Genomic DNA, 27,565 nt, shown 5'->3' on the forward strand with positions numbered 1-27,565 from the left:
CTGTCAAATAAGGACTCAGTGGCAAATTTCATAAGTCCTCATTATTATTGTCTGAGTTTCATTGCTTTTTTTATGTGTGTGTGTGTGTGAATGTGGATGGTTAATGACTTCTTCTGCATTATTGATGACGGCAGATATAAGCGATGAATAATGCACCAGTCACTTAGGTTCTGCTTGTGGATGATGGTTTCATATGGGATCTTGTTAAACACAGAGGAGTATCACAATCTGGCTAAATCGTAACTCTTCCAGTGTGTCGGAACATGTAGGAGCTTAATTTTTAACAACAGTAAGATTCCCAAGACGGTAAATATCAGCAAGTCGCCCGCTTAATATTTCAAACTGTATTCTCTGAGGGCTCCGAGCACAACCTTTCTTGTTCGAGTCTCTGGTTACTGGTCCTGCAGGGGAGACACTATCAGTAATCAAGATTTGCAAAATTCCATTAATTTTCACTTTCTTTCATTGTACGCCTATAGTCAGAGTGTGGTGTGTGTGTGTTTGCTTGGTGTTTTCTTTCACCAGAAGTTGACCTTACTCTTAATTTATGTCTGTTTACAGTGTGTAACCAAATGACTGTATTACACACAGGATTAAATTAGGCTAAACAGACTGTTTAAAGAACACCCGAGAAAGTATTTAGCCCCGAAGCTCTGAGAAAGAGTGTGCTCTAAAAATCTTTGAGAGTTAACGCAGCTTTTTGAAACTAGGTTATGGGAACTCAAGATGTATCTCTGCCATAGAGATGATGGAACATTTTGTGGATATGTGTTTTTTTTAATTAGCTTTTGGAGGAATATTTTTCCTTTGGTGCAGTTTTAGGAGCTTAGCAGTGACATTACACCTACCTCCTTCCTTTACGTACACTTCCCACTTAGTAGTGGGGGCTTTAATCCAAATTGGCTCTGACGCCTCTCTGACATCCTCGCTTTCCTGTGACAGATTGGTTAGTTCACTTGGCCGCAGAGAGAAAATAAAGGCCCGGGAGCTGCTGATGAATTATTCAAGCCATGCACGTGTTTCCACTCTGCTTAATTACTGAGATGATTAATGCTCCCAAATAGCAGGGTCATCCTAAACCTCCCCACTACCTCAACAAATCCTCCAAAGCTCATTGCAAACATTCTAGCAGCCTGTTTTCTACCATTATGTTGCATGATGCTTTTAGCTTTGACCGTCCCTGAACACGCTTGAGATCACATTTGTTGCATTAATGTACGCAGAGAACTCAAAGTCCTCTATTGCTAATAGTTCTCATCAATCATCCTAGAAATTATGGGAATCTCTTCATTTTGCCCACAATTTGTACATAAAACACGAGATCCAAAGTGTAAGCAGACCTTCAGTATTAACCTTGAATTTTTCTGTAGTTAGAATCCAAAAAAGTTTCTTTTAACAGTTTTATTTATGATATTATAATTGTACTTAAATACTACGGCTTACAACTACAACTAGCTTTACTCAACAAGATTAACAACAATGCTAATCCTTATTCCCATGTTTTCTAAATGTGTTATAGGGTGAAAATGTATGTTACCATTCTGCCTTGGGAAATAAGCCTCGGTTTTTGAGCATTATATCATATATGTATTTATTACGTGCATATTTTTTTTAACATGGCAGGGCTCTCATTTTAATGTCAATGGCTTCTCCATTTCCAAATCTCAAACTGTGAAGCTTTGCTCTCAGTATCGTGGTGCTCCTCAACCCATTTGTCTTTCCATATGCGGATCTGCCGGCCATGATACTGTGGTGTTTACCAAGCAGGAAGTAGCCGTAAGCAATGTAGAAATAAAACAGCTTCTACTTTCATGGCACGTTTTGACCTGGTTTTGAGGACTGAAGCTCTGCAGGCCCTCGAACAGACACTGCGGAAAAACGCCTCCAGACAATCAAGTGCTTTTCATTTCATCTGCTCTGTCACCGAACGCAAGCTGACTGTAAACTGGGCGAGACGAGGCAGGAGCTCCCTCAACGTCCGTCGCTGCATCACAGAGAGGAAAATGAGAAAACTGAAAGAGAAAATGAACTCCAATGTAGGACAGCTGAAGGAGGGCAGGTGTGGGTGACCTGACTGATCTGTAGTGAAACCACCAGAGTCTGAGGGAACGTTTTGGATGACTTGAATGTGACTGGCACAATCTTAAAACGATGGCAGAGATTAGACTGATTTAGACTCCGAAGTAGTCTGATCTCAGAAAATGAGGCTGATCTGGAGTATCCAACACATCAGGAGGCTTACTATTTTGCATTTTTGTTTTCAAGAGTTAGATGAAAAGAGCGATAACACTGTCACATCTGTATATTATGATATTTCTGTATCTCTGATGTGTCTGTATTTTATAATATGATTCTGGTTAGCCTAGCTTAGCTTAGCATAAGGACTGGAAGTGTAGGAACTGCAATCCTGGCTCAAATTGGCACATAATGTCTCATTTATTATAAATTTACTAAGAAATGGACCTGCACACACCCCCTCCAGTAACCTACCATTTGTTGTTTTTACTCTTCTGCTATTTAAACCAATGAGACATAAAGTGTTGATTAGTGAACTTTAGGGGATCTGGTAAGTGGATCTTGTTACCTTTGGACAGAGCCAGGTGAGCTATCTTCCCGTTGCCATTCTTTATGCTAAGATAAGCGAACCAGCTGCATGCAGAGACACATTTTTCTGTTCTGTTCTGTTTATTTTTTTTATTTGAACACCTTTTTAGTTTTATATGACTGATCAGATGAAACAGAGACATCAGCTTGGGCTCTGGGATTTTTTGACAGACATGTTTCATTATTTTTTGACATTTTATTAACTGAATTATTTGATAATTAACTCATCAGTAGCTTTAAACTCCATCTGCTTTGTCCTCAAAAGTCTCTCCATAAGCTTTGAGATATCTTGTGACAAACAAATGAACTAGCATGGGAGAAAACGTATGAGTCATATTTTCAGTCACAGACGTCTCTAGACATTTAAATATGAGTCCCAAGTTAACAAAGAGGAAGTTTCTTGAAGTCCTACACAATCTTGGAAAGTTTACATTTCAGTCTTTGCTCAGCTGTTGCGAGCTCAGACAGTCCCTTGGTGCAGTAGACTCATGTTAGCGGCAGCTGTCACAGTTTCCCAAACGCTGGGGTCAAAGGTCAGCTGTTGGCCTCCGCAGACAGATTCCCATCCGACCAACCAACGTCAGATGCCAGGAGCTGGGTCGTCTCAGAGTTGTTTTCACAGTATTTTTCACTGTATCAGCTAGTTCCACATTTTATTGCTTTCTTCCGGAGTTTAAGTGATTTCTTTTCTTTTTAGCCCGATAACTCCCGAAACCCTCTTTTCCTCTCAGAAGACAATATGCTCCCCAGTCCCCAAGTTGACGGTTGTTCACTCAACCAAAAGAGGTTCCCACAGGGTCAGGCCGCGTCCTCTCGCTCCGTCACCTCCTTGTTCACACAGCCTCGCTTCACATACATGAACCGTCACTTTTCCCCTCTATCCAAACAGGAGCATTTGTATGTCATCGCGCACATCCAAAGCGATGGCATTTCCCGTCACATGCACTGTGCCCTGCTCCTCGCGGCCAGAGGCTGTAATCCAATAATACAAACCATGCAACACTCAAGTGCTTTATTGTTCATAAATCATCTTGGTTTTTGTTGGAAATGTCATTTTGTGTGTGAAAATAAGGCTGACAGTGTATTTTGTCTCAGGGGTGAAAACTTTGACACTTCAAAATGTCATTCTCTCAGTGGCAGTGAAAAGCAGCTTTGTTCCTAAATTGATGATGTTGAGTTCATCCAAAACTTTTCACTGAATAACGGCTGTATATAGATTTGTTTATATGTATAATTTTAGTTTATTTAAAGCCCCGTATTGCTGCAACACGGTTCACTGTAGGGGAGACACATGCATCGTGAAGCTGTTGTTATTGTTATTTGAGTGCAGTACAAACCCATCCAGTGCTAATGCTGTATCTGTGATGTCCTCTCTCTGTGCTCTCCACAGGGCCAGCTGTCCCAGGCTCTCAACGGCCTGTCAGACCGAGCCACCGAGGCCAAGGAGTTCCTGGTTCAGCTGAGAAACATGGTGCAGCACATTCAGGTACTTCAACACACACAAGCAAACACATGCAGACAACTGCTGCCTTACCAACTGCATCGAACCATAAAATACCTTGATCCCAGTAATAATCCCTCAACCCCCTCTGTGATCCCAGACTGTCCACCACAGCACGTCACTGCAGTAATCGACAAAAACAAAACGGCTTAGCGTATTATTTCAGGTGACATTTCGTAATGCCTGGCTTGGAGTGCGTACATTGTCCAGCCATGGTGCTGCATATGACAGGTGGAGAATGGCACTATTAGAGCTCCTTTATATTATGTTTCATTCAAATCTGACTTTACCCTCAACTTCAGCTCAAAGTCTGCATTTATGTGCATTTTCAAGACATCGAAGTTTAAATTAGAGTACGTCAAGAAAAGGATGTTTTAGCGTGTAGCATGATAAGCTAAAGTGGACACAGACTGTCATTATGTGAAAAAAAAACAGGACACAATGAAGGCACTTGCACTCAATGAAATTGATGCATCGTCATAGTAACAGCAGGTTTCAGTCTTAGCAGGATGCCAGGATATTGACTTTAAAGGAAATGTCCCTGCGTTTACATTCAATTGTATCACGTGCATGCAGTGTAAGTACAATATATTGAGCAGGAATAGATTTAGATGCTCAGCAGCCTTCTGCTGTGTGTGGAGACAAAGCCGTGGTCAGCTTAAGGGGCCGATTAGAGGAGGAAGATGGTGGGATTAAAAGCTGATTGTCGTCACAAAGCGAGGTGACGCTCCAGGGAGACCCGTCAAGCTGGGAGGTGCATGACAGGAGAGGAGGGGAAGGAGGAGGAGGAGTGGGAATTTGGGAAGACTATGAGGGATACTTGAACGTACATTAAACAGTCATTTCATGGTGCTGATGTTTCATAATGATTTTATCCACCTACTTGGTGTGATGCTGGAGGAGAAGTGTGAATGAAGATGCATTTTCAAAAGAACTCCTCTCGCTTTATTTGAAGATGGACTGAATTCAGATAAATTATCCTTACATCATTTAAAGCAAATATTACGAATGCTGTAAATCTTATTATCTCTATAAATGTCATTGTTAATCTTTGGTTTTGTGTGTTGTATATTTTGAATTGACAGTTCCTATATGTTTTCAGTCTCTTCAGTATTGTGATTTTCCAGCTGTTATCTGTCATCCCACAGGAGAACGGAGTGGAGTTTGAGGCCTGTCTGGTGGCGCAGTGCGACGCCCTCATCGATGCCTTGAACCGACGCAAAGCCCAGCTGCTGGCTCGAGTAAACAAAGAGCACGAACACAAGCTGAAGGTGAGTGAGCATCATTTAACACACTCCCCAAAAACATACACCTCGATGTGTCAGATGGTTGTAAAGCTTTTCAAAAATCCTCAGGGTGGTGGAAAATCTACCCAAGAAGGCAAAAAGTAAGCAAAGGGTAACGAGAACATGGCTTTATTAATGTTTTCTGTGACAATACTCTTTGCTTGCAGCTCCAATCCTCAGCAACAAAATCATATGCTTGACAAAATTAAATACTAAATTTGTGAAAGATGAGGTATTTCAGGCACAGTTGCTGTTATCTGTTTGATGGCTTCTTGGTAAGAAAAATCACTTCCTCACTGACTCTACTGACACGACCTAAACTGAACTGCAATAGGAAGGAGTAGAGAGAAGGAAATTAATCTAAATACTAATGGCGTGCTTAAAAAAATGAATGGCTGTAATGTCAAATGTGTGTTATTTGTAATTAAATTGGCTGAAAATGCTCAACTGAAATGAACCTATTTGTTTAAAATGGCATTTCAAATGATTTAAGCTATTTCTGCAACAATCCCATTTGGAAGATTTTCTCATTACAGGTTTAAGAAGATGTTTTGTTGTAGGTGACAGTGAGATTTAGCAAAGAGATTCATAAGAAGTTCAAAGGCATAAAGTGGCGCATTTGTCTGTAAACCAACTGCAATTGGGGGCATAACAGAGAGATGGAGTCAACATGAGAGGAGGAGGAGGGAGAGATACATTTGTGTTGTACAGCATCCAATTTCACACTTGGACGCTCTGTAGAATCAAGGTTTCACACGTGTAGGTGGTATGAAGAACACAGCCTGTGCATGGCAACATGTGAGCGCACTGAGACACACACTTTCCGTACATAAATACACACTTTTTCTTTTCTTTTCTCCTTCGATAAAATATTTAGGTGTGAAGCATTTCATGGATGGGCCTTATAAATTAAACGTTTAGTTGAAAAGCTAATTCTCTTTTCATTCGCATCTAATTGTGAGCTGTTCGATCATTGTCAGTTCTTCGCCGACTTTCTCCGCCGGCAGGAAACGGATGCTGCTGCATGCTGCTGCATCTTAGCGCAGCCTGCAGGCCATTAGAGTTAGACTTTGCGTGTTTTTGAGGTTTAGTATTCTGAGGGCTTTACAACTCCAATTATCATTTAGATTTCCCTCTGAACTGAACTGGGCTTAACATTTACACAGTGATATTTGGGGAAATACGCTTATTGGCTTCCTTACCGAGAGTTTGATGAATAGCTCTCTGATTACCTCCTGGTCAACCAGAGACTCCAGGAAGTTACTGATCCTGTCACAGAACCTCTGGAAAACCACAACATGTAGCTTTTACACATTTTGAACTAATTAATCAAATAAGATATCGTACTAATTAGCAAGGTACCATTAGGCAGATTTACTTACTGCTAGACGGAGCTAGGCTAGCTTTTTCCCCCTGTTTCCAGTCTTTGTGCTAAGCTAAGCTAAGCTAAGCTAACCAGCTGATGGCTGTAGCTTCATACTTATCTTACAGAAACGAGAGTGGTTTCAATATTTGCATCTAACTCTTGGCAAGAAAACAATTAAGCGTATTTCCCTGAATGTCGAGCTGTTTCTTTAAGCTTTTTTGGGCATTTGTGTTAACTGGAGAAACAGTCAGCCCCAATTGAACTGAAATGAACTTTTCTTGTACTGCTTTATTGTCATTGAACAAAGTCCACCATCCCTCCCTCTGCAAAGTAAGCAGGACAAAGACACACAATGATACTCACAATGTGAACTACTCCCAGTATTTAGCTGGAAGTAAGCTCCAGTCAACAAAACTCTTTTTACAAGTTGAAATATAAAACCTGACAGCAGCTACAAAACCTGCAGTTGTTACTCTCATTGCCGGTAGGGTCACAAATGTCAAAATTACAGCAGCTATTACTTTTTTCCCTGTAGATGGAGCACACTGAGACATGTTTATGGATCCAGCTAAAAAAACTGCCAGCGTTCCTACTTTAATTGCCCAAAGGTGGCACATGACTAGCCTAGTTTTAGGTGCCCCTGTACTCACTTAAAATGTTAAATCGTTGATCATCGATGATGAAGGCTGTTGCTGGGTGGGTGTTTATTGAGTGGCAGAGAGGCATTGGACACATTCACACCTCCAAGATGGAGGAATTTTAATGTGTCTCAGTGCAGATCTGATCCCTCCTGTCAGCTCGGTGCCTCCATGTGTTGCTCACTGAATCTTAATACTAGAAAGACACATTTCTCCATGACAGATATTCTTTTTGTATTTTGCTGCGTACTTACTCGGGGACACTGCCTTCATCATAGGAGTTTCCCACAGAGGCAGTGATGCAAGAAACTTTAAGTTTAAGTAGATATCAGCCAGTTGAAGGTGCAGGGGAAGGATCGTTTCCTCGTTTTCTTGAGTGCACCTCCAGTAATTGGAGCCCCTCTGACATGGGCAGTCAATGGGAAGCTTTCTGCTCCATTAGCATGTGGCTTAGTGGCAGAGGTCATCCTGCAGCCGTAATTAAATGAGACACATTTCTGTCCCGGTGCGCGCCTGATGATTACGTCGTCCTTTGTGTATTTTCCAGATGCAGCATCTCGGATGGGATTTCCATATGAAAAGCAGATTGTTGCCTAAAACAAATTGCCAGCTATGCATATTCTACGTGTCCAATTAAGAAACTAATGAAGTGCCCTGATTAATCCTGCTGATTCAGAAGCTCTTTTTATGAGGAGAAGCCATACAAAGCATAGAGAACACCAAATCAATTAAAAACTATTTAAGGAGGCTGCTGCAGCTGATTTGGCATCTCCTGCAGAGCTACCTGCTGCTCTCCTCTGCTCCTGTACGCTGACGCCAAAGCCCAGTCGCCATGGTGACCGAGACGTGGTGAGCTTGCTGTTTAAAGCTGCAGTGGCGAGAAGGAGTCCTTAATGTCATGGACAGGAAGCCTGGCCCACGTGTTTGTTTAGTGAGATGGCAGAGGAGGCAGAAAGTAGTCTGAAGGCAGTTGGTCACACTGAGCGGTTACAAAAGCTACTTCAGTCCCACTCAGACATCCATAGAGCGGTGATCCGCCATTTCATAGCCAAGGAGAATACTGAGATCAGATCCAAAGGTATTTATTCAGTAATTTAATTGTTAATTTATCTTTTCTGTTAATGTTCTCATCCTGAATGCTGGTTCAAACACTACTTTAGTTTTAAAAAAAATGTCATAATCATAAAACTGCATGATTTATCCTACACTGGCAGCCATTTTCCAAAGTTTTTAGGTGGATTTTCTTCCACTCAGGCAGCCACTTTTCTCACTTTATGTCAGTAAGGTATGGAAATCAACTTACAAAGATGTAAAACATGTTTAATTGAAAATCCATCACACCAAACTTCATATAGGCTCCTTTATTTGTTAAGTTTGCCATAAAGTGCAGAGGCTGTGCATTTGTGAAATGCAACTTTTGACATTTCTGGCATTATAAAGTCGCTGTTGACTGCTGACTCCGAACTCTTCAGAAGACTCCCAGAAGCACTTGAATGGGAAAGGAACAGTTTGACGGTTTTGGTTTGACACTTATTATAGCTTTATTACCAGGCATTATTTCAGAAGGTTGACACCACACTTATGTCTGTTCATAAGAAGCTGCATCCAGGAGATGGTTAGCTTAGCTGACTGACACTGGGACCGCTAGCCTGTCCACGGATGAGAAAACTAACAGAAGTTGTGTTTTTTTAATCAGTAAAAAGTTGTTAAATATTCTATATATTTTCCTGTAAAAACACAACTTGTTGCCTTTACAGGAAGATATATGTTGGATTATACCTTTGCCAGGCAGAGCGACTCCCTGGAGTCTCTGCTGACAACCTCACAGTGACGGTTTCGTATTGATCAGACAAACAAGATCTAGCTTGTTAATTAGTGAGCTGTAGAGTTGCTGGTAGGTAGGTTTTATTTATTTTTTTTTGGATAGTACCAGTCTAGCTGTCTCCAGTCCTTATGCCATGCTAAGCACTAGTACAGTGCTTTAATCTACTGTATAGAGTTTATTGAATATGATCTAAGCGAGGCACAGAGCCTCTGCTGTCAGGCCCTTTCTCTGTGTTTCATGTGGGAGATCCGAGCTCACAGAGTCAGCAGCGAACTGATGAGAGATTCTTCTGAGGGCTGATTAGAGAAACACAAAGTGAATCAGAAACTAAGTCAGTCGATGTTTTCTTCTGCTCGCTCTGAAGTTTTCCACTGGATGCTTCGTCCTGTCGATACCCAGCCCCGGTCGTTTAATGAGTACTGGCTGTTTTTATTTTCACTGTAGTGATTTGTTGGCCTCCCCGTTGACTCCTAGTCATCTGACTAAGTGTGTTGCTCCTGGGGATCCCTGCTCCCCAGGGTCCTCTGCTGTTAAGCAATCAAACACGGTGAACGGTTATGACTGTAACAGTGGCTCACAGACGAATTTAGGAAATGGAAAGAACACTCAGTGTGAACGACAGCTTTTACTGCTGCAGTGGGATCTTCAGCAGAGAGGATGAACATGAAATATTAAGAGTGCTGCTGAATTCAGTACCAGGGTATTGTTCATCTGAATTTTACTGTGTGCTTTCTTTGTAAAATACTTGGTGGAGTAATCAGCAATCAGCAATTTTATCATTTTCATCATCAATTTATCTGCCAATTACTGTCTTGATAAGTCAATTAATCATTTAGTCCAAGAAATAGTAAACAGTCCATTCCAGTTCTGTGGAGTACAATGTGATGTTCTTTATTTTTTGTCTGACCAACGTACCAAGAATCTTACATTTAGATAAACAGTGAAAATACACACAGGTTTAAAATTATTATAGGGGATTTTTTCTTGTGTTTTTCACTGAAAAAACACACTGTTTCTTGGTCGGGATCTTCAGTTTGCTGGAGTCTCTGGTCAACCAGGAGTTGCTATCGTATGAGACACATTATTTGCCAAGCAGGCGGCACCCTGATCCTCACTGACAGCTGAGTGTTGGTGGAAGTGGCACTTGTCACTTTCTCTGACCATCACTGCAGCACGTAACGTACAGGACAAAGCAGGAAGTGATTTTAACACCTTTATTCATCTTCCTTTCATCGTCGAACAGTTTGATTTAATGTTTCCCATCACAATGTTATATTTCTCTTGTCTTCCTCCTCTTCTCTCTTACTATGTTCCCTTTCCACCATCTTTCTTCCTCTCCTTTCACTGCTCGTCTTTCTTTCCTTTATCTATTTTCTATCACGCTTTTTCTTTCCTATATTCTACTTCTCTACATGTTTCTACTGCACTGCATGACAGTATCATCAAATCATCTTTATGAACTCCTATAATATCAAGCTGTTAGATTTTATGCTGACTGTATTCCAGCCTGTGCTGCTGTAAAGGGACAGGTTAGGAGACTGCAGCCACAGTATCTTACAAGGCCGAAAGTGCCGCAGTGGCCTAATAATTACAACAGAAACACATAGAAGAAGCAATTTATTTCACAAAGCGGCAGCATGTCCTGCAGACTCACCTTCAGTACAATATGTGCAGCCGATGAGATACGAGATAATATTGGCCTCTTTTTAAATACCCTCCCTTGTTTGGTTGTAGTCAGTGCTGGTGCACAACATTTGTGTTTGTGTTAATCTCTTAAAAGCTCCTACAGCCAATATTTCATGTCAACAATTCATCAAATGTGTAACGTGAAATGGTTGCTTATAGTGACAACCCCCCCCAGAATTATCACCCAAATCAGACCTATGGAGCTTTATAGCTTTATCGTTTGAACTTATTATTATTTAGGTGTTTACAACCTACAACTTTACATTTGGTTCACTCTCACTCTCTGGGTCATTTTCAGCCGCAGTAAGTAAAAGCTCACAGTTCACTACCTGCTCGGCAGACAGTCGGAAACTAGCTGGTGAACATAGTGGAGCATTTAGCAGCTGAAGAGCCGGATATTTTATTCAGGAGGAGGTGGAGACCAAAAACCAAGCTAAAAGAGAGAGACCACATATGAAAGCTCATTTTGCTCCGTATCTCCTGGATGCATAAATACTCGTTTGCCATGTTCATTGTAAATATTGATTATTTGTCAGTGTTGTGTTTGCGGCTTGTTGTAAATTTGAATACAAAAAGATTTTTTACTAGAAAGACACTTGGAAAGCACAGACCTCCGCCAAGGCCAGTAGCCCAGATCTGCTATTGATTGCTTGATTGCATTTGAATCCTCTCCAGAATGTAATGGATTCTTCCTTTGCCCTTGCGACACCCTTTCACTGAGTTTCATGAACCTTTGGCCAGTGGTTTTTCCATAATCCTGGTCACAAACAGACAAAGAGCACATCTTTAAATGTTAGCAGCAACATGTTTTAATGAGTCTGTCAACAGAATAAGTGTCTCACCTGGGTCCTGGGATGAGGAATTGTAATGTGAAGGTCTGCTGTCAAACACGAATGCCAACTGTGAACACATTACAGTATGTTTGAGTGCTCCGAGCTTTCTGTTAATTTTGCCCTCTGTTTGTTTGGGATTGTTTTAGCAGCGCTGTGAGTGTGTGTGACGATGCGCTTAATCACCACGACAGCCACATATGTCTGAGAGGACAGAGGACGGAGTTTGTTTCCCCCTGTGAGCTCTGATCGTCTCTGCTGCTGCTGCTGCTGCAGAAACTGTGGCCCACTTACACAGACAGCCATGTCCTCCACCACTGTCCTGAACTTTGTTTATGCCACTCACCCCCCTCTTCTATCTCTCTCTCCCTCTCTCTCTCTCTCATGATGCTGAATTTCCTGCTTGCGTCCCACCTCAAGCTGCTGCTGTCCCTTCATTCTGTGTTAAATTCAGATAAATGAATCTTCCCTGCAGTGGTTATCCGTTGATCATCTGGCGGAGCTGTATTGCCGGTGGCAGCTTTTATATCTTATTCCGAAGCTGATTTAAAGCAGATTTCAGGAACGATGACTGGAATGCTGAGAAAAGCAGCTCGGTAAGCAGCACCAAGTGTCGAATCTGTGAGAAAAAAGGAAAGTAAAGAGCAGGCAAAAGGACAAGGTTCACTAAAAGTTGTCAGCTCCATCAAGGAAAATTCCTCCATATGTAGCCCATTATACTCCATTATACTGCGTAAGGAGGAGGGACAGCAAATCTGATTGTTAAACAGGCAGGGATGGCAATGAGAAACTCCTCCTGGAGCTCCGCCAGGCCACTGCAGGGGTGTGGATGTTCCAGGCCTGACACAGCAGGGAGGGTTTGGCCACCAGCCAGAGAAATATAGACCAAAACATCAAAACTGGAATGAGATCCTCTCTTACTGTATGAGAAAACACGTTAAACTCCCCTGGTAGATTGATTACGGCACTATAAAGGGGAATAATTAGAATATGATAATGTGTGTGTATATATATATATATATATATATATATACACACACATGTTTACAGTTAAGTCAATATTTTTTTAGTCGAAAATTTTTTGTTTGCAGTTAATATTTAATCCTGTTAGAGTGCAGTCAGACCTACAGTTTGTTTTGTTTAGTCTGAAGGGGTTATATTTTTATGTTTTGCTCATTTAAGTACACACTAGTGCGAATGGACAGAGCCTGAGCAAGTATTCAGTCATTTTTGCAGCCAGAGGGATGCAAAGCCACAGATATTTTGGCAGAGCGAAGGAGGTCAAAACAAATGCGAGTCCAGACTCTGTAACCAAACATGCAGATTCTGCTCAAATCGCACCTCCCCTGGTGTTCGCAGAAGATAAGAGCACAAGAGGAAACAGCTGAAGAGGAAAGAGACGAGGTGTCTATAGTGGCTCAGAACTAAAATTCACATTTTCAAGTTTGCAGTTTGTCTGAAGGCACCTGAGGTCAGTCGAAATTGTTTTCAGCTGCCCAAACAATGTGAAGTGAGAACAGGAGATTTCAGTTCTCTGAGGGCTGAATAAAGCAACTTTATACTTCTACTCCACCACATCTCAGAGGCAAATAATGTAATGTCTGATCCCTTTAGTTGCTTTTTCAGATAACAATTTTTTATTCCCTCCCTGTTCAGTGAAAACAATTGATCCTCAAATGTGGTGGTTTTGAATTTGATTTTTTTTCTGATAAACTGAAGAATGAATTGTTCCTTCATGGGTTCTTAATCTAAATGAACTATTTTGAAAACTATTTTAAACCCCCTTCTAAACAGCTGGAAAATAAATCATCACAGAGCTTAAAACGGCTTTTTAACATAGGTATTATGATATGGTATTCTTCCACTGCTGCCTTAGCATGTATATTGTCTGAATAAACTGACAAAACAAAGGGATTACTGCACAATTATCCTCCTCTATCCCTCTGTCCTGCCAGCTGTACAATCATCACAGACTCATGCTGTGCAGCCAAACAGGATCATTTGAAACGACAGTAAACTGAATGTTCAGTGGATGTTCAGTGATTAAAACATTGATCCAGCTTTGTTAGCGGCACTGATGGCAGTGATGCTGCCATTTTGACCACAATGATTGTCAGGGTGCTGTGACGATTTGTCAACCAGTAGAAACGTTGCTGGATGCTGAGAAATCTGTGCCTTTAAGCCAGTATGCAGGACTGCTTTGTAGACATATCAGATTAATGGGGTTTCTGTGTCAAATACAATAGTACCTTAATTTGTCAGATGTATATTTCACTGAATCAGCCAAAACGTTCACATCTGTTATGCTCTGATTACAGCCTCGAAAAGGAGCAATGTTGAAGCTATCTCTGTCTTACAGTGGTGTTACATACTGAATAAACTATACCCATACAGAAGTCTTTACTGTTTGTCATCTGTCAGTGCTACAGTACTTGCATATCGATGCACCCTGACTGCAGTCATCTGTAAATCATCTTCATGTGTGCCGTCAGTCTCTGCGCGGCTGCAGAAAGGATTTTCCTCTCCATTCAGCCTTGGAGCCCCTCAGATAGCAGCAGTGAAGTTTCTGTTACCTAGCAACCCTCGGCCCAGCACCTCCATTTATTTCACACTGTTGCAAGTAGGCTCTGTGGACATCAGTAGTGTCAGTGGAAGAGAGGGAATCTCCCATGTCGCGTCTGTCGAACCCGATCAAATCAGTCGAATATTTTGTCGCACGTGCGCTGAGGAGGGTTTCTTTTATCGATTCGAAAATGTTTCCTTTTATTCAGATCATGATGTGGGAAGAGAAATTCTGAATATGGGAAGGGCAGTAATAAAAAACACATCTTTCTCCAATGTCAAATGTGTTTTCTGAGGCAGAAATACATTACTGCATTCAAGATTACAAAACTAAATTAAAAAAACTGCATGTTTTGACTTTGGTGCAAGTTTGAGGGTGAAATGTCGCTGCTGAGGAAGACAGACAAATATTTTAGATCAGTCTCATCTCTGATGTAACCACCAATGCAGAGCTGATGACTGTTCACACAGCTGACGCGCGAAAACAAAATGTCACTTTCCGTGCATTAACGTCAATAACAGGATCATTTGCCAGCGTCCCTTCAGCCTCCTCTTCCTCCCTCAATCTGTGTGTGCAAGTCTCAGGGAGGAAAAAAAAAAATGTCTCGATCAATCACTTTGACAGTCCTGGTGTTAATCTCATTATTGGTATTCAACCTGGTCGCCTCATTCATCTTCCCCTCATCCATTAACAGCCTTGTTTAATCTGCGCTCTCCAGCCTCCTCCTGCCATCCGCCCTCTTTTCTTTCTCTGTCCTTTCACGTCGTTTCAATGTCGCCATATTTGTTGTTGTCTTAAGCTCTCTCTGCATCCATCGTTCCTCTGTTTGCCTTTTGCCTTTCTTTCTCTCCTCCACTCTCCTTTGTCCCTCTTCTTTGCTCATTTACCAGCATTTCTGCCACCTTCTGCTTATTTACTCCAGTGTAATTTCTCTGTATCTCTCTCTTTCCTTTTCTGCCCTATTTATACTCAGCATTTTATTCATGTCTCACTTCAGAGTGATTACAGGAAAAGGGTGATGATTAACATATGATTATCTTCTGTGTGCTTGTTGTTGTTGTATAAATATATTATACTTGCAAAACATAATTCCTTCATGGCTATTTCTTCTTTCCTTTCCCTCTTTTCTCCTGTTTTTCACCCTTTTTTTTATCCACTTTCTTCCAGGTGGTTCGGGATCAGATCTCCCACTGTACGGTGAAGCTGCGTCAGACCACGGGGCTGATGGAGTACTGTCTGGAGGTCATCAAGGAGAATGACCCCAGTGGCTTCCTGCAGGTACGATGCACATCAAGCTACAGCTCCAGTTTTCTCTTGCTCCAAGTTACAGCTAATGAAGGGGAGCAGGATGTCTAACATATACTGTAGTTTTAACATCTACATTTAGACAATCAGAAAAACGGCCTACTGTTGCCTTAAGAATATATTGAGAAACAACGGACTCAAAAAAAATAATCTTCTCATCTGAACTGAAGCTCGGAGGATGGAAGGACTTGTGTGCTGTACAGACTGTAAAGCAAATGTGTGATTTGTGAATTATAATTTATCAACTGGAAGTGTGCTAATTGAAGGTTGTTTCTATACTCCCAATGTTTTAATTAAAATAATGTGTGTGTTGTTTTAGTAGAGGATGATAGAAACCCTTTGTGAGCCTGTGTGATACTCCAGTTCCCAGCACAGTATCTTTTATTGATGAGTAACAGTTTTAAGTGTGAACTCACTCATCCAATGTTGTTCTCAGATCTCTGATGCTTTGATCCGGAGGGTCCACATGACAGAGAGCCAGTGGGGGAAGGGCACCCTCACCCCCAGGATGACCAGCGACTTTGACCTCACTCTGGACAGCGGACCCCTCCTGCAGACGATCCACCAGCTGGACTTTGTCCAGATGAAAGGTAAAAGGGAGAAGATAATGGGCAGAGACACCTGAGGGATTTATACCGGAGTGGGCGAGAGGAGGGGCTGCAGGAGGAGAGCAAGCACTCATAGATGGAGACTTTTTTTAAAACTCAAAGAGGCGGGTTCAAGCCCTCTTGAGAGTTAATGTCTTCTCTACTGAAATGTTTCTGACCAAGACAGCAAATCCCTACAAGCCTGTGAAGGAGCTGCTCTGTAGTCAGACTGATCTCTGTTATGAAAAATCGGCATGATAAACCTGCAGTGTTTGTAGTACTGAATCAATGGGTTATTATAGTAAAGGTTTTGTACTCATTCTACCAAGGGAACAGTCCCTTCATTTTGCAGTTGCAATTTAGAGACAGTTTGTTCTTGCAAATGACCTTTTTATCTTTTAAAATCACGAATTATTTTGCATGTGAACATGAAAATATATTCAGAAGCAATTTAAAGTTAGGGAACTTTCTGGATGTGTTTGCTTTGTGCACTGATCTACCTGCTCAACACACACAGTGAGATATCACTGACAAACTATACTATAGGTGATTAGAAGAATATTCTTTAAGTTCCTCAGAAAGTCAAGAAAGTTTGGTGTATTTATATTCATGATTCGGACGCCCTTGATTAATGCATTATGAATTCATATATTCATCACTGAATTTATAAATGATGAATACTGAACAGGTCTTCATACACTGCAGAGTCACATCCAGTTTGGGAGTGTGTGTGTGTGTGTGTGTGTGTGTGTGTGTGTGTGTGTATAGCCTATGCTCACATGCAGCCATCGTCATCTATCAGTGGACCATAATCTGGCCTGTTTTTTTGCCCTCCTCAGTCCCAGCTGCTCCCATGCTCCAGCTGGAGGAATGCTGCACTCAGAATAACAGCGCCACGTTGTCATGGAAACAGCCACCACTCTCCACCATCACTGTGGACGGATACATCCTGGAGCTGGACGATGGAAACGGGGGTCCATTCAGGGTAGGTGTCCCCTCTGCAGGTACTCTTTTGTCTCCACCCGTCAGGATTTATCTCTTGACTTTAATGGAAGACATTATTTTCACTTGTAAAAGACTAAACAGGGAGGATCTTTGTTGGGTTTACATTTAGATTACAAGGCAAAAAGTGATAAAAAGGACTGCATACAGTAATATTTCACCTTTATAGAACAGCACCCGCCTTCTCTCCCAACAAAGACTCCTTCATTTGGTGCCAGGGAGGCCACAAGCTCAGCCAGGGGAATGAGAAAGCAACGCTTTGTTGCTGAAATCCCTCGAGCTGATGTGTGGCGGCCGCACTGCACAGCTCTGGCTGACATGAGAGTCATGTGACACACTGTAGTGAGGCATTGAATGACACGCCGTCAGGAGAGAGGTCTGTAATGCAGCTGTCAGCTGGGATGATCCCGCAGGAAGCGTGATCTGGGATCAAAGTGGTGTTTATACCCTCTCAGAACTTCGCCGTGTAATCGATCCACCTTAGACCCTCCCCTGTTCTCCATACATTGAGGCCCCTGCTTTGTTAGAATGGGAACTTAAATCTCCTGAACAATACGCTCTGCACAATAGCAGAGAATATCTGTGTCCGACCTCTAAACCTGTATGGGCAAGTTTCTCCTTAGAGGAAGACTGTGGGCTCTCATAGCAATCAGTCTGGGAGATCTTTACCACTGTCTTAATGTGATGTTAAACTTCGGGATGAAGCTCTCTGCCAAGTATTTTGCCATTTTGCCAAGATCTTTTTTTTATAGTTGCTCCCCTGCTCTGTAAGTGGGAAACTAATGAGTCCTGTTACCCATTTTTACTTTTACTGTAAAGACTCGGTACACGAAGACGACAAAAAGAAGAAAATAATGTTTAGTCATAGAGAGAAAAGAAAGGAAACAACAAGAAAGAAACAGTTTTTCTGCTTTGTTTATGTGCTGTGACTGTTGTTTCTCCATGTGATGAGAGTAAATGAAGTGCTAAAAATTCTGTTCCGCATTTATGACTTTTGGTGCAGAAGAGCAGCTAACAAAGATATCAACCATCACCAATATCATATCATTACCAGCATCACACAGTGTACTGTATCTGCATGCATTGAAAAGAAGCAATGAATTTAGTGTCCTCAAAGAAAAAGGCGTTTTAAAGTATTAAAAATATTAACATTTAATTAACTAAAGGCTTTAAAATTTCTTTTATATGCTACAGGCAGTGATGTTAGTTAAAATATTTTTTTATCTGATTGTCCCAACTGGTTCTGATAAGGTATTAAATTTCATTCGATGTGGTATTAAAAGGGTCTTAAAAAGTCTTGAATTCAACCCTGCAGGAAACCTGTAAAAGTTCAACATCACTTTAAAGGACCCCATATTTCAATCTCAGCCGTCTCTCAGACTCCCAAAGAGCACAACACGTCCATCAGATTCCTCTAAACAACTGGTGCAGCACAAATAAAATAGTAGTAACCAGAGCTTTTCACTAAAAGACCCCAAAACATGAGACAATGATATGAATATTGGACTTTGTGGCTGCTTACTTATTGTATAACTCTTATTTTTTACACATAGAACTGTAAATAAGTCACCCAGTCAGCTTGAGTGCTTTGTGAAGAGGCTCATATTGGATAACAGTTGCTAACACACACGCACAGACTCCGAGCTAAACACTCCCTGTGTAATGTGAAGGGCAGCTGTTTGTAAAGGCATCCTGTGTTTTAATATAGAAAAAGCAGCCATTGACCTTTAGTCGCTTTACCCTCCTCTCTAAATCCAGCCGGCCGCTGTTCAGTTCATGCTGTGTTCTGTAATTGTCTGTTTGCATGAGCCTTCATCCTTCAGTCTTAATTACAACTGTTCCATAAGAGGGTGATCATTTACATCCAATCTGCCGACAGATTCACCAACTGCATCCACTAACTGCTAATTGGAAGGCAGCCGTCGCCAAAGTTTGTCACAGCTTGGAGACAGTCTGCCAGTGTTTTCACTTTTAACCCACAAGTTACAGCACAAGGGTGTTGTTTTGTCTTTACAGTCTGCCACCCGGTAGAGTTATCAGGTATCTGTACTTTACCTGAATGTTTGTTTTACACTTCAACACAAATATCTGTGTTTTCTATTCCGTACCTTTTCAAAACAGGGTTGTTACTTTAGTTTTAAAGCATTTGAGGGAAAATCATCGATAACTTTTTAGAATTTTTATTTTGCATCATTGTGCACCTTCCCAATATCAAAACAGATTTCTACCCAAATGGACGGGACAATAACACAAAAAAGACAAAACGTTAGCACCTGTGTACCTACAGTTTGCAAAACAACTATTTTCCAAATTGCGAGGGACGTGCTCTCTTTCTATCCTGCTCTCTGACTCATTGAGGCTTGCCAACGCAGCACCTCGCTGCGCCTTGGCGAGTTGTGTCCCCATGTCTAATTATACTCCGGCGTGGGCTGCCTCGCCCACGCTCAGTTGTACAAACTCACACTCTCACTTATTACGCTCACTGCCAAATCCAAAAGGGACTCTCTTTCAGAAGCAGAGCCGACTGCGTTAGAGAAGCAGGACTGTCTGTCTGTTCTGTGTCGTAGTTATGCACTTTATGAATCTGCCAGCTTAACAGGAAGCGCTATGTGTCTTTCAGGAAGTGTACGTGGGGACGGAGACCATCTGCACAGTGGACGGGCTCCACTTCAACAGCACATACAAGTCCAGAGTGAAAGCCTTTAATGCCAGCGGAGTGGGCCAGTACAGCAAGACACTGATCATGCAGACCTCTGAGAGTACGTGAAGCATCATCTCCTCCTCCTACTGCTTATGTGACTGTATATTTTTAAGGAAAAATACACTCTCAGACAGAATTCATTCACTTATTCCTCTTTCCAGTCAGTATTTGGAATGAAGAGTCAAGACTCAAGTCTGTGCTGCCAGTAGAAAACATTTATTAGTGCTTCTCCACTGGCAGAACTGAACTCAGCTCGAATCGCAAGTCGCCTTTATATGTTTGTGATAAAGGAAGCAAACTTCCTCTATAGTATACACCACTTTTCAATGCAGTGGATCTGAAGTAGGACTAGATCGACAAATTAAGTGGGTCGATACACCTGCAGACAGCATATTGGTTTCAGTGGGACTGTAGTCAACCAAAGAACGTTCATATAGGAGTGTATATATCAACACACACAATATGCTCTCTCATATCAATCATTCCTCTAAACTTTATTATTGTTACATTATTGTGACATAATAAATACATGAAAATAAGGTACTAAGAATTCTTTTCTCCTGATGAAAATAACAGCGGCGATCGACCAGTGATCAGATAAAAGCATATCAACCAGCCAATTGACCGCCCAACTAGAGGACATCAGCCTTAAGTATCAGTGTGTGAATATCCACTGATATCTACCAAGAAGTTTAGTTACAGAAACTATCAAATACTATCAGAAGAGAAAGAGAGATATGAGACACACAGAGTACAAGACATGACTAAATCTACATCCCTACATCAAATACTGAAATCAGTTTGTCACTGATCATCCCTCCATGTTTCTTATCTTCAGCTCTTTTCCTTCTCCAAAGACCTGCCACATGTTTGTTACTGTATTCCTGTGTTTCCCAGGTGGATTCTATGCATTCATTTCCATTTTACTTGACTCAGGTGTTGAAACCCAGTTTTTACTTTTTGGTGATGATATCTTACCCACATGTGTTTGACACACATTTTTTTGCATGATCAAGTCTTTTTCCTGGTAATATTTCTATCGATATTATGTTTGTTTTGTGCTAAACGTCATTTTGTGCTCTAGCAAACAGCTGGCAGGTATTTTATCACAGATCTAATAACAATGATAGTATAGATTCACAGACTGGAGTCTCGGCTTCTTCTTCTTCTTCTTCCTCTTCTTCTTCTTCTTCTTCTTCTTCTTCTTCTTCTTCTTCTTCTTCTTCTTCTTCTTCTTCTCAGGGCTTTGCTGTTCGTTTGCAGCAGAGAAAACTTGACTGAACTCATAAAGATCTTAAGAATAATAAATTGTTGCTGCCAGACTAAAGCTTTGCATCTTTAGAAGGACAACTTCTCAAGAATTCAGGGGGAAATATAAGTTTTTTGGCCACTTCTTTGTCAGTTTTCTTATTTCTTTTTGGAAACCATGCATTTTGAGTTTTGAATTATGGCTTTGAAAAGGGTAGTAAAGGCCTCAGGGCCACCAAACTTCACATCATCTTTCATCTTTCATGTAACACAAAAATAATTATAGTAAAAGCCTGTGAAATATAATTTGCAAGGTTTTAAGACAAAAGCAGCAGCAGCAGGATGTGGGTTCTGTTTGAGTGTGTGTTTAAACCAGGTACATTCAGCAGCAGCTGATTCGTGTATAATCCACCCACGTGCTTGCTTTCCCATTAATTAAATGCTGCTGTGCATAGACGGGGAAGCTTGTCATCCATCAGTGGACCTGAAAGGCCCAAACAGCCTCCCTACCTGACAGAAAGCACGTTCAGCAGCCGTACAAAGTGATCTAACCTCTCAGACGTTTTCACTGTTTTGCAGAAATCTGACATCTGTCACGGGGACCGAACTGTGTGTTGATTTCTCTCTGTTTTCATGCTTGTTATTTTCAAGTCTCCCCCTGATCTGCTATATCAACTATTCTTTTTTTTTGGGGGGGGGGGGGGGGGGGGGGGGGGTCTCCTCTCTGGTGTTTCAGCCACTGAGTTGAACCAGCTTCCCTGATCAAACCTGCTTTTTGCCCTCTCCTCCACCCCTCCTAACCCCTCTACACTGTCTGCTTCACTGCTTCGCTACGCTCTCCTCCTCCCCTCTTTTCTTTCTCCCTTTATCCTCTCTTCTTCTACTCCACCCCTCCTTCATTTCACATTTCAGCTGGACTCCCCCCATGCGATATTCAGTCTATAGGCACAGGTATGGACGGCTCTAATGCTGACTGTTTCCACTCTAATCCCCTCCCGGTCCATTCCTGATTCATCAGTGCGGTGCTCACTCTCAAACCAGCAGGTGGGCAGTTTGCTGCTCTGTGGGCTGCACTTATTAAACATTCGATACAGGCTTCTAATAAATATATCTGTTTTATTTCCTGTGGGAAATAAAGCTATGTAATCAAACTTTACTGTACATAGTGATGCCAATAAACAATGTGGACAAGCAAGTCCTGTGGAGCCCATATAAAGCACAAACTTCCATCTGTCAAACTCCCACATTTGTCTGTGTAAAGTATAGAGTATACAGTATACCTTCAACCCTGAGCCAAACAGCTTGCAAAATTATTAGCATTTGATTTGGCCTGCTTGCAGTGTAATGTGTTTGCAAAAGCTCACAGAAAGTTAAAGGATCAGTTCCCCCAAGTAAAAAAACCTCTAGTGATATCGATCAAGTTAATGCACTGAATTTTGTTTGTGGTGCGTTGAAAAATCAAAGCAGCTCTACACTAATTTTGTGCAACACTGGCATGTTATCATGACATGTTATCATCTTATTAAGTTGATAATAAATTCAGTTCACCCAAAATACAAAAAGAAAGACATCGTGCCTCAGAATTAAAAGAAATACAGCGGAAAACTGGGTGAACTGACCCTTTATGAAAACATTTTTTAACAATTTATTACAGTAGTTCTAGTTGAATTATCTAGACGTCACTATCCCCACCCGTCCGGTGTTCAAAGCAGGTGAAAACAAACACCTATTATTATTTGCAGACTGTCTGACACAGGTGTGATATTATTGTTTATCATATTATAGTATTATTAAGATTAGTAGGACTAAGTTATAAGTTAAGTTTTATAGTATGATGCTATGGATTATTAATATTGTTTGATCATAATAGCAATAGTGAATCTTCTTCCTCCCATCGTCCTTCATATAATTGTAAATAAGTTATTCTTACAGTGTGACTTCACCTCATCTAACCTCCAGCCTCTAGATTCATGTCACCATCATACAGTCATGGTCACTCTGTCAGGTCTTGCAGTCGGTGATGTTGTTGATGCTAAACAGTGCGTGCTACTCTCCTCATGTATGTGCACAGTTGCTTGGTTCACGTTTGACCCAGCGTCCGCTCACCCGGACATCATCCTCTCCAACGACAACCTGACGGTAACCTGCAACAGCTACGACGACAGGGTGGTCATGGGTAACTCTGCCTTCTCCCGCGGCGTTCATTACTGGGAGATGACCATCGATCGCTATGACAACCACCCCGACCCGGCCTTCGGGATCGCTCGGGGCGACGTCCTGAAGGATGTGATGCTGGGGAAGGACGACAAGGCCTGGGCGATGTATGTGGACAACAACCGCTCTTGGTTCATGCACAACAACTCGCACACCAACAGGTATAGAATCAACACGGTGTGTGTGTCCAAGTGATGGTCAGTGGTGTCCAGTACTAATGCAGACGAAGACCAAGAAGGGAGTACAAAAGCTTTTAGACGTGTCTTTTATCAGCCTGAGGTGCATTCAGGTGTATGAAAGCTGACATACAGCAATTAATCAAATCAACAATTAAAGAAATGCTCATCACAAATCACAGATAAATGTCCTGCATTCAAAATGTTAAGTAAAGGTGCATAATTACATAAGTATTGTCAGCAGATGTATTTAGTTTAGTTTAATAGTTCTAACATATGAGTTGTATGAAGTTTAGAGCATCTGAATCATGACAAAGGGCTCCTACTCAGCCAAAAAGATTGTTTAACAATAAACAGTGTTTTCTATTTTATAATCTGAAAGTTCACTTTGAACTGTAGTGAAGTAGAAGCACCTACAAACACCTTTAACTGTGCTGTACTTTGTTACTTACTGTAGTTATTTCTAACACTGAACAGTTACAGGATGTCACTCACAGAAGCACCTGTTACATGAATATCCACTCAGTTGATTTCTGTCTGTGTGACTGTGCAGGACGGACGGTGGCATCACTAAAGGGTCTACGATAGGATTACTGCTGGACTTCACACGCAGGATCCTCATCTTCCTCATCAATGATGAGCAGCAGGGTCCAGTGGCTTTTGAAGCCTTGGAGGGTGCCTATTACCCCGCCATCAGCATCAACCGAAATGTCCAGGTACAGAATGAAAACACCTTCAATTTAAACTACTTCCATTTCTCAACTAGCTGGATGGATGTTTGTAAATATGAAGCTTCAGCTCAAATAAGCATAAGATAAGATAAGATAAGATTAGATACATTATTCTTTGTGATATTCAAGCCTGAGACTCATTAAAATGTTGTTCTTCATTATAAAGACTTCATAAGCAAAACTCAACCAAAACTATTTGTTGGTGTTTTCTTAAGTTTCTGAGTGTCTCTTGGTTACAGGACATTTCCTCAAATAATCACTTGTCATGCTTGGTGTCTATTTCAATGCTTTTCTCCACCAGGGTTTTGGATAAAGTTGTGAGGGTTTGAACGGTGTTTGTTGAGGCTCTATTGTCTGACAAGTCACAGTGTTTTGAAATGTTAAAATTTAACATGTTAACATTTTAACAACGTCATGTTAAAAACACAATATTCTGGTGCTAAGACAAATTTCTGTCCTGCAAAATATATTACACGTCATAGAATTATGACTCTAAACAAATACTACAAATTATACAAACTAAGCAAACTATAATGTCAGTTTAATATTTAAAGGGGCACTGGTTTAAAAGAGCACTTCCACAGAGGTAGGAGACTGCTTTTTAAAAACGCAGAGGCAGAGTATGGTTGGAGCTCAGTAGCATGTTTTCCTGCCTGATAAATGGTCACATCTTTGAAACTCCACACCCCACTTGGTTACACAGGCTCTCTGTCGTAAATTCTGTGTAAAATTGGTGGAGTGACCCTTTTAAAGGTCCCTGTTTGCTGCAAAATCTAAATTATTCAGCTAAACTTGCATAAGTTTGCATAATGTATTTTAGTTTTGTTCATTCTACAACATAATGTAGCAAACCAGATTTTCAATATAGTTTATTTTAAAGAGGGAACAGGTATCATGAACACATATAATAACGTGAAGTACTTTTCAGAGTCACATTTAATTTACAGTAAGTGGTCAAGATGAAAGCCTTTAGATCAGGTCCAGGGGGTGCTGTTTCATGGCTGCCCTTCCCGAGCGGAGCTGCAAGCATAAACACCGGGTTTTACTTGTAGATCAATAACGTATCACACCAATACAGTTGTTACTCAGCACGGCTGCTTTTCCATGTTTTACAAATATGGCCCCAAAGGATTAAACCTTGAAAGAGAAAGCTTCAAAGACTCAACAACAGTTAGTAGCTTGTTGCTCAGAGCCAGTTTTCTCATTTTTAATGCTGTCTCTGGGTGATGAAAGCGAAGCGCCCCCAATACAAAACACTTCATCCACTGAGGAAATAGTTCAACAGCTCCACCTGCAGGCAGAAAAATACATCAAACATCTTTGCCATCATTTCTCAACCCACATATTTGTGTGTGAATGTGTTTTTCTTCAGGTCACACTGCACACTGGACTACCCGTCCCTGATTTCTACACCCCCGGGGAGGCAGATCCCTCTGGCTCTGTGTGTTAAACACTGGTTGGGGCGAACCTCTCCAGGATTTCCCAGGGTTCATCCTGCCAGTCAGTAACTACCATCCCACCATCACCCTCCCCACCTCCTCCTGTCCCCCTGACTGACTGACCCCATGACTCTCTGTAAGAGGCCCCATCCAGCGCTGAGCCATGCCTTTATCATGCCTAAACCTTGGACACATGGACCATCTGCAGCACAATGTCAGCTTTGCAATCAGTACTTTGTATTTTGATGTGACACAGATAGTTAAGGAAGGTGAAATCCTGTTGGACTTTGAAATATGTGCTTAAAGGAAAAGTAACAATAAACATCTTGGAAAATATTATTAGTTGCTGTCTTGCTGAGAGTGAGATGGGAAGATGACATCACTTTCATGCCTGTATTTTAAATATGAAGCTACTGTTAGCAGTCAGTTAGCTTAGCATAAAGACTGGAAACAGCTAGCCCAGCTCTGTCCAAAGTTCAACAGTGGGTCTACCAACACCTCCAAAGCTCTCTTATTAAACTATTATATCTCATTTGTGCAAAAAAATGGAAATCTGGAAACAACATGTTGTGGTTTAATGGATACTTTTTCCACAGAGTCAGGCTAGCTGTTCCCCGTCTTTATTCTAAGCTAAGCTAACTGGCTGCTGCCGTAGCTTCATATTTACCACACAGACATGACGAGTGTCCGTCCTCTCATCTAACTCTCCACAAGAAACCAAATAAGCAAATTTCCTGTAATATTGGATTTTTCCTTTAATAGTTGGAGGTTGATTTGTAAATGTGTTGACTTAGAAAAAGTAGCCCCCATCATACCATCAACATACAGTTCAGTATACTATATTCTTCATTCTTTACTTCTTTCCTGAAACATTAACAAGCACAATATCCTGTATATTCCTTTTTCCTGCTTTCAGTCATGAACGTCCTCGTACATTTAAAACACCAGGGGGAGCGTGACAGGCCGTCCTTTGTGCGTTGGTGTGTGTGAATGTGTGTGAGGGGGGTGGAGGAGGATGGGACCGGTCAGCAGCTGCAATGGTCCCGGCAAAAGAGCAACAGTCCGACTCTCAGCTGCGCTGCGTCACTGTCGCATCCTCATCCGTGTACACGCTTTTCTTATTGGCTTAGCTCATGTGAACCTTCTGTATCATCTGTAAGAAAATAATACGGCATCAGCATATACAATGCTACTGGAAGCGAGCCCTTCATGCAGCCTTTCTCTGCAATGCAGCTCTCAAAACAAGAGTGACGGATTTTGTGTTGTATCATATAAGCGGGCGATTGTGTGCGTTGAAGTGAGATGAAAATGTGGTAAAGATGATGACTGTGAAGCTGCTTGAATAAGGTGCTACAGCAGCTCGCTCCATTTTGGCTTTTTTTACTGTAGGTGACTGAATCCTGGTAGTTTTGTAATATTGTTATTGAAAAGATCTATTGCAAAGAAGTGTATAGCAAAATAAGTTATTGATGTTCAGAGTTTTTCAATGAGAATTCATTAATGTTCCTTTATTTGATGTATAGTTACTACAGAAAGAAAGAATCTTTTTGTTGCTTTAAAAATGTAGTTTGAAGTTTATTCTCGAACTGAAGAGGCTTTTCAGTAATCGTGACAAACCAGTTTATGTCCTACTAAAGCAGCAGGAAAGGTGATGATGCACTGGGATGATTTTGTGGCGTCTAGCATTTACATGAGGTGCTATCCTGTGTTTGAGCTTCATGGGCGTGCCTTTTCCCCTCTTCAGTGCCCAAAAGATTTGTGAAACTTTGCTACAAACTAGATTCATCGCTTCAGCAGAGTCAACTGTAACATCTGTGATGCCTGACTTCACCTGCTGCTACATATTTTTTCTATCGGCAAAAG

At 41.3% G+C, this 27,565-nt stretch overlaps 1 protein-coding gene across 1 annotated transcript in view; it reads left to right on the forward strand.

Moving 5' to 3' along the window:
- trim9 (tripartite motif containing 9) overlaps positions 1–25,743 on the forward strand; it is a 33,639-nt gene extending 7,896 nt beyond the window's left edge. Inside the window, exons 2-12 of the mRNA XM_070842708.1 lie at positions 3,995–4,090; positions 5,254–5,376; positions 15,467–15,577; positions 16,041–16,194; positions 17,031–17,176; positions 19,814–19,952; positions 20,227–20,236; positions 20,979–20,992; positions 23,214–23,517; positions 24,086–24,248; positions 25,636–25,743. Of these exons, the coding sequence (XP_070698809.1) occupies positions 3,995–4,090; positions 5,254–5,376; positions 15,467–15,577; positions 16,041–16,194; positions 17,031–17,176; positions 19,814–19,952; positions 20,227–20,236; positions 20,979–20,992; positions 23,214–23,517; positions 24,086–24,248; positions 25,636–25,713 (1,338 nt within the window). The 3' untranslated portion in view covers positions 25,714–25,743. The remainder of the gene's footprint in view (positions 1–3,994; positions 4,091–5,253; positions 5,377–15,466; positions 15,578–16,040; positions 16,195–17,030; positions 17,177–19,813; positions 19,953–20,226; positions 20,237–20,978; positions 20,993–23,213; positions 23,518–24,085; positions 24,249–25,635) is intronic.
- Positions 25,744–27,565: the final 1,822 nt, after the last annotated feature.

Source organism: Pempheris klunzingeri, chromosome 13 (assembly GCF_042242105.1).
Source record: "Pempheris klunzingeri isolate RE-2024b chromosome 13, fPemKlu1.hap1, whole genome shotgun sequence".
NCBI classification, from domain to species: domain Eukaryota; kingdom Metazoa; phylum Chordata; class Actinopteri; order Acropomatiformes; family Pempheridae; genus Pempheris; species Pempheris klunzingeri.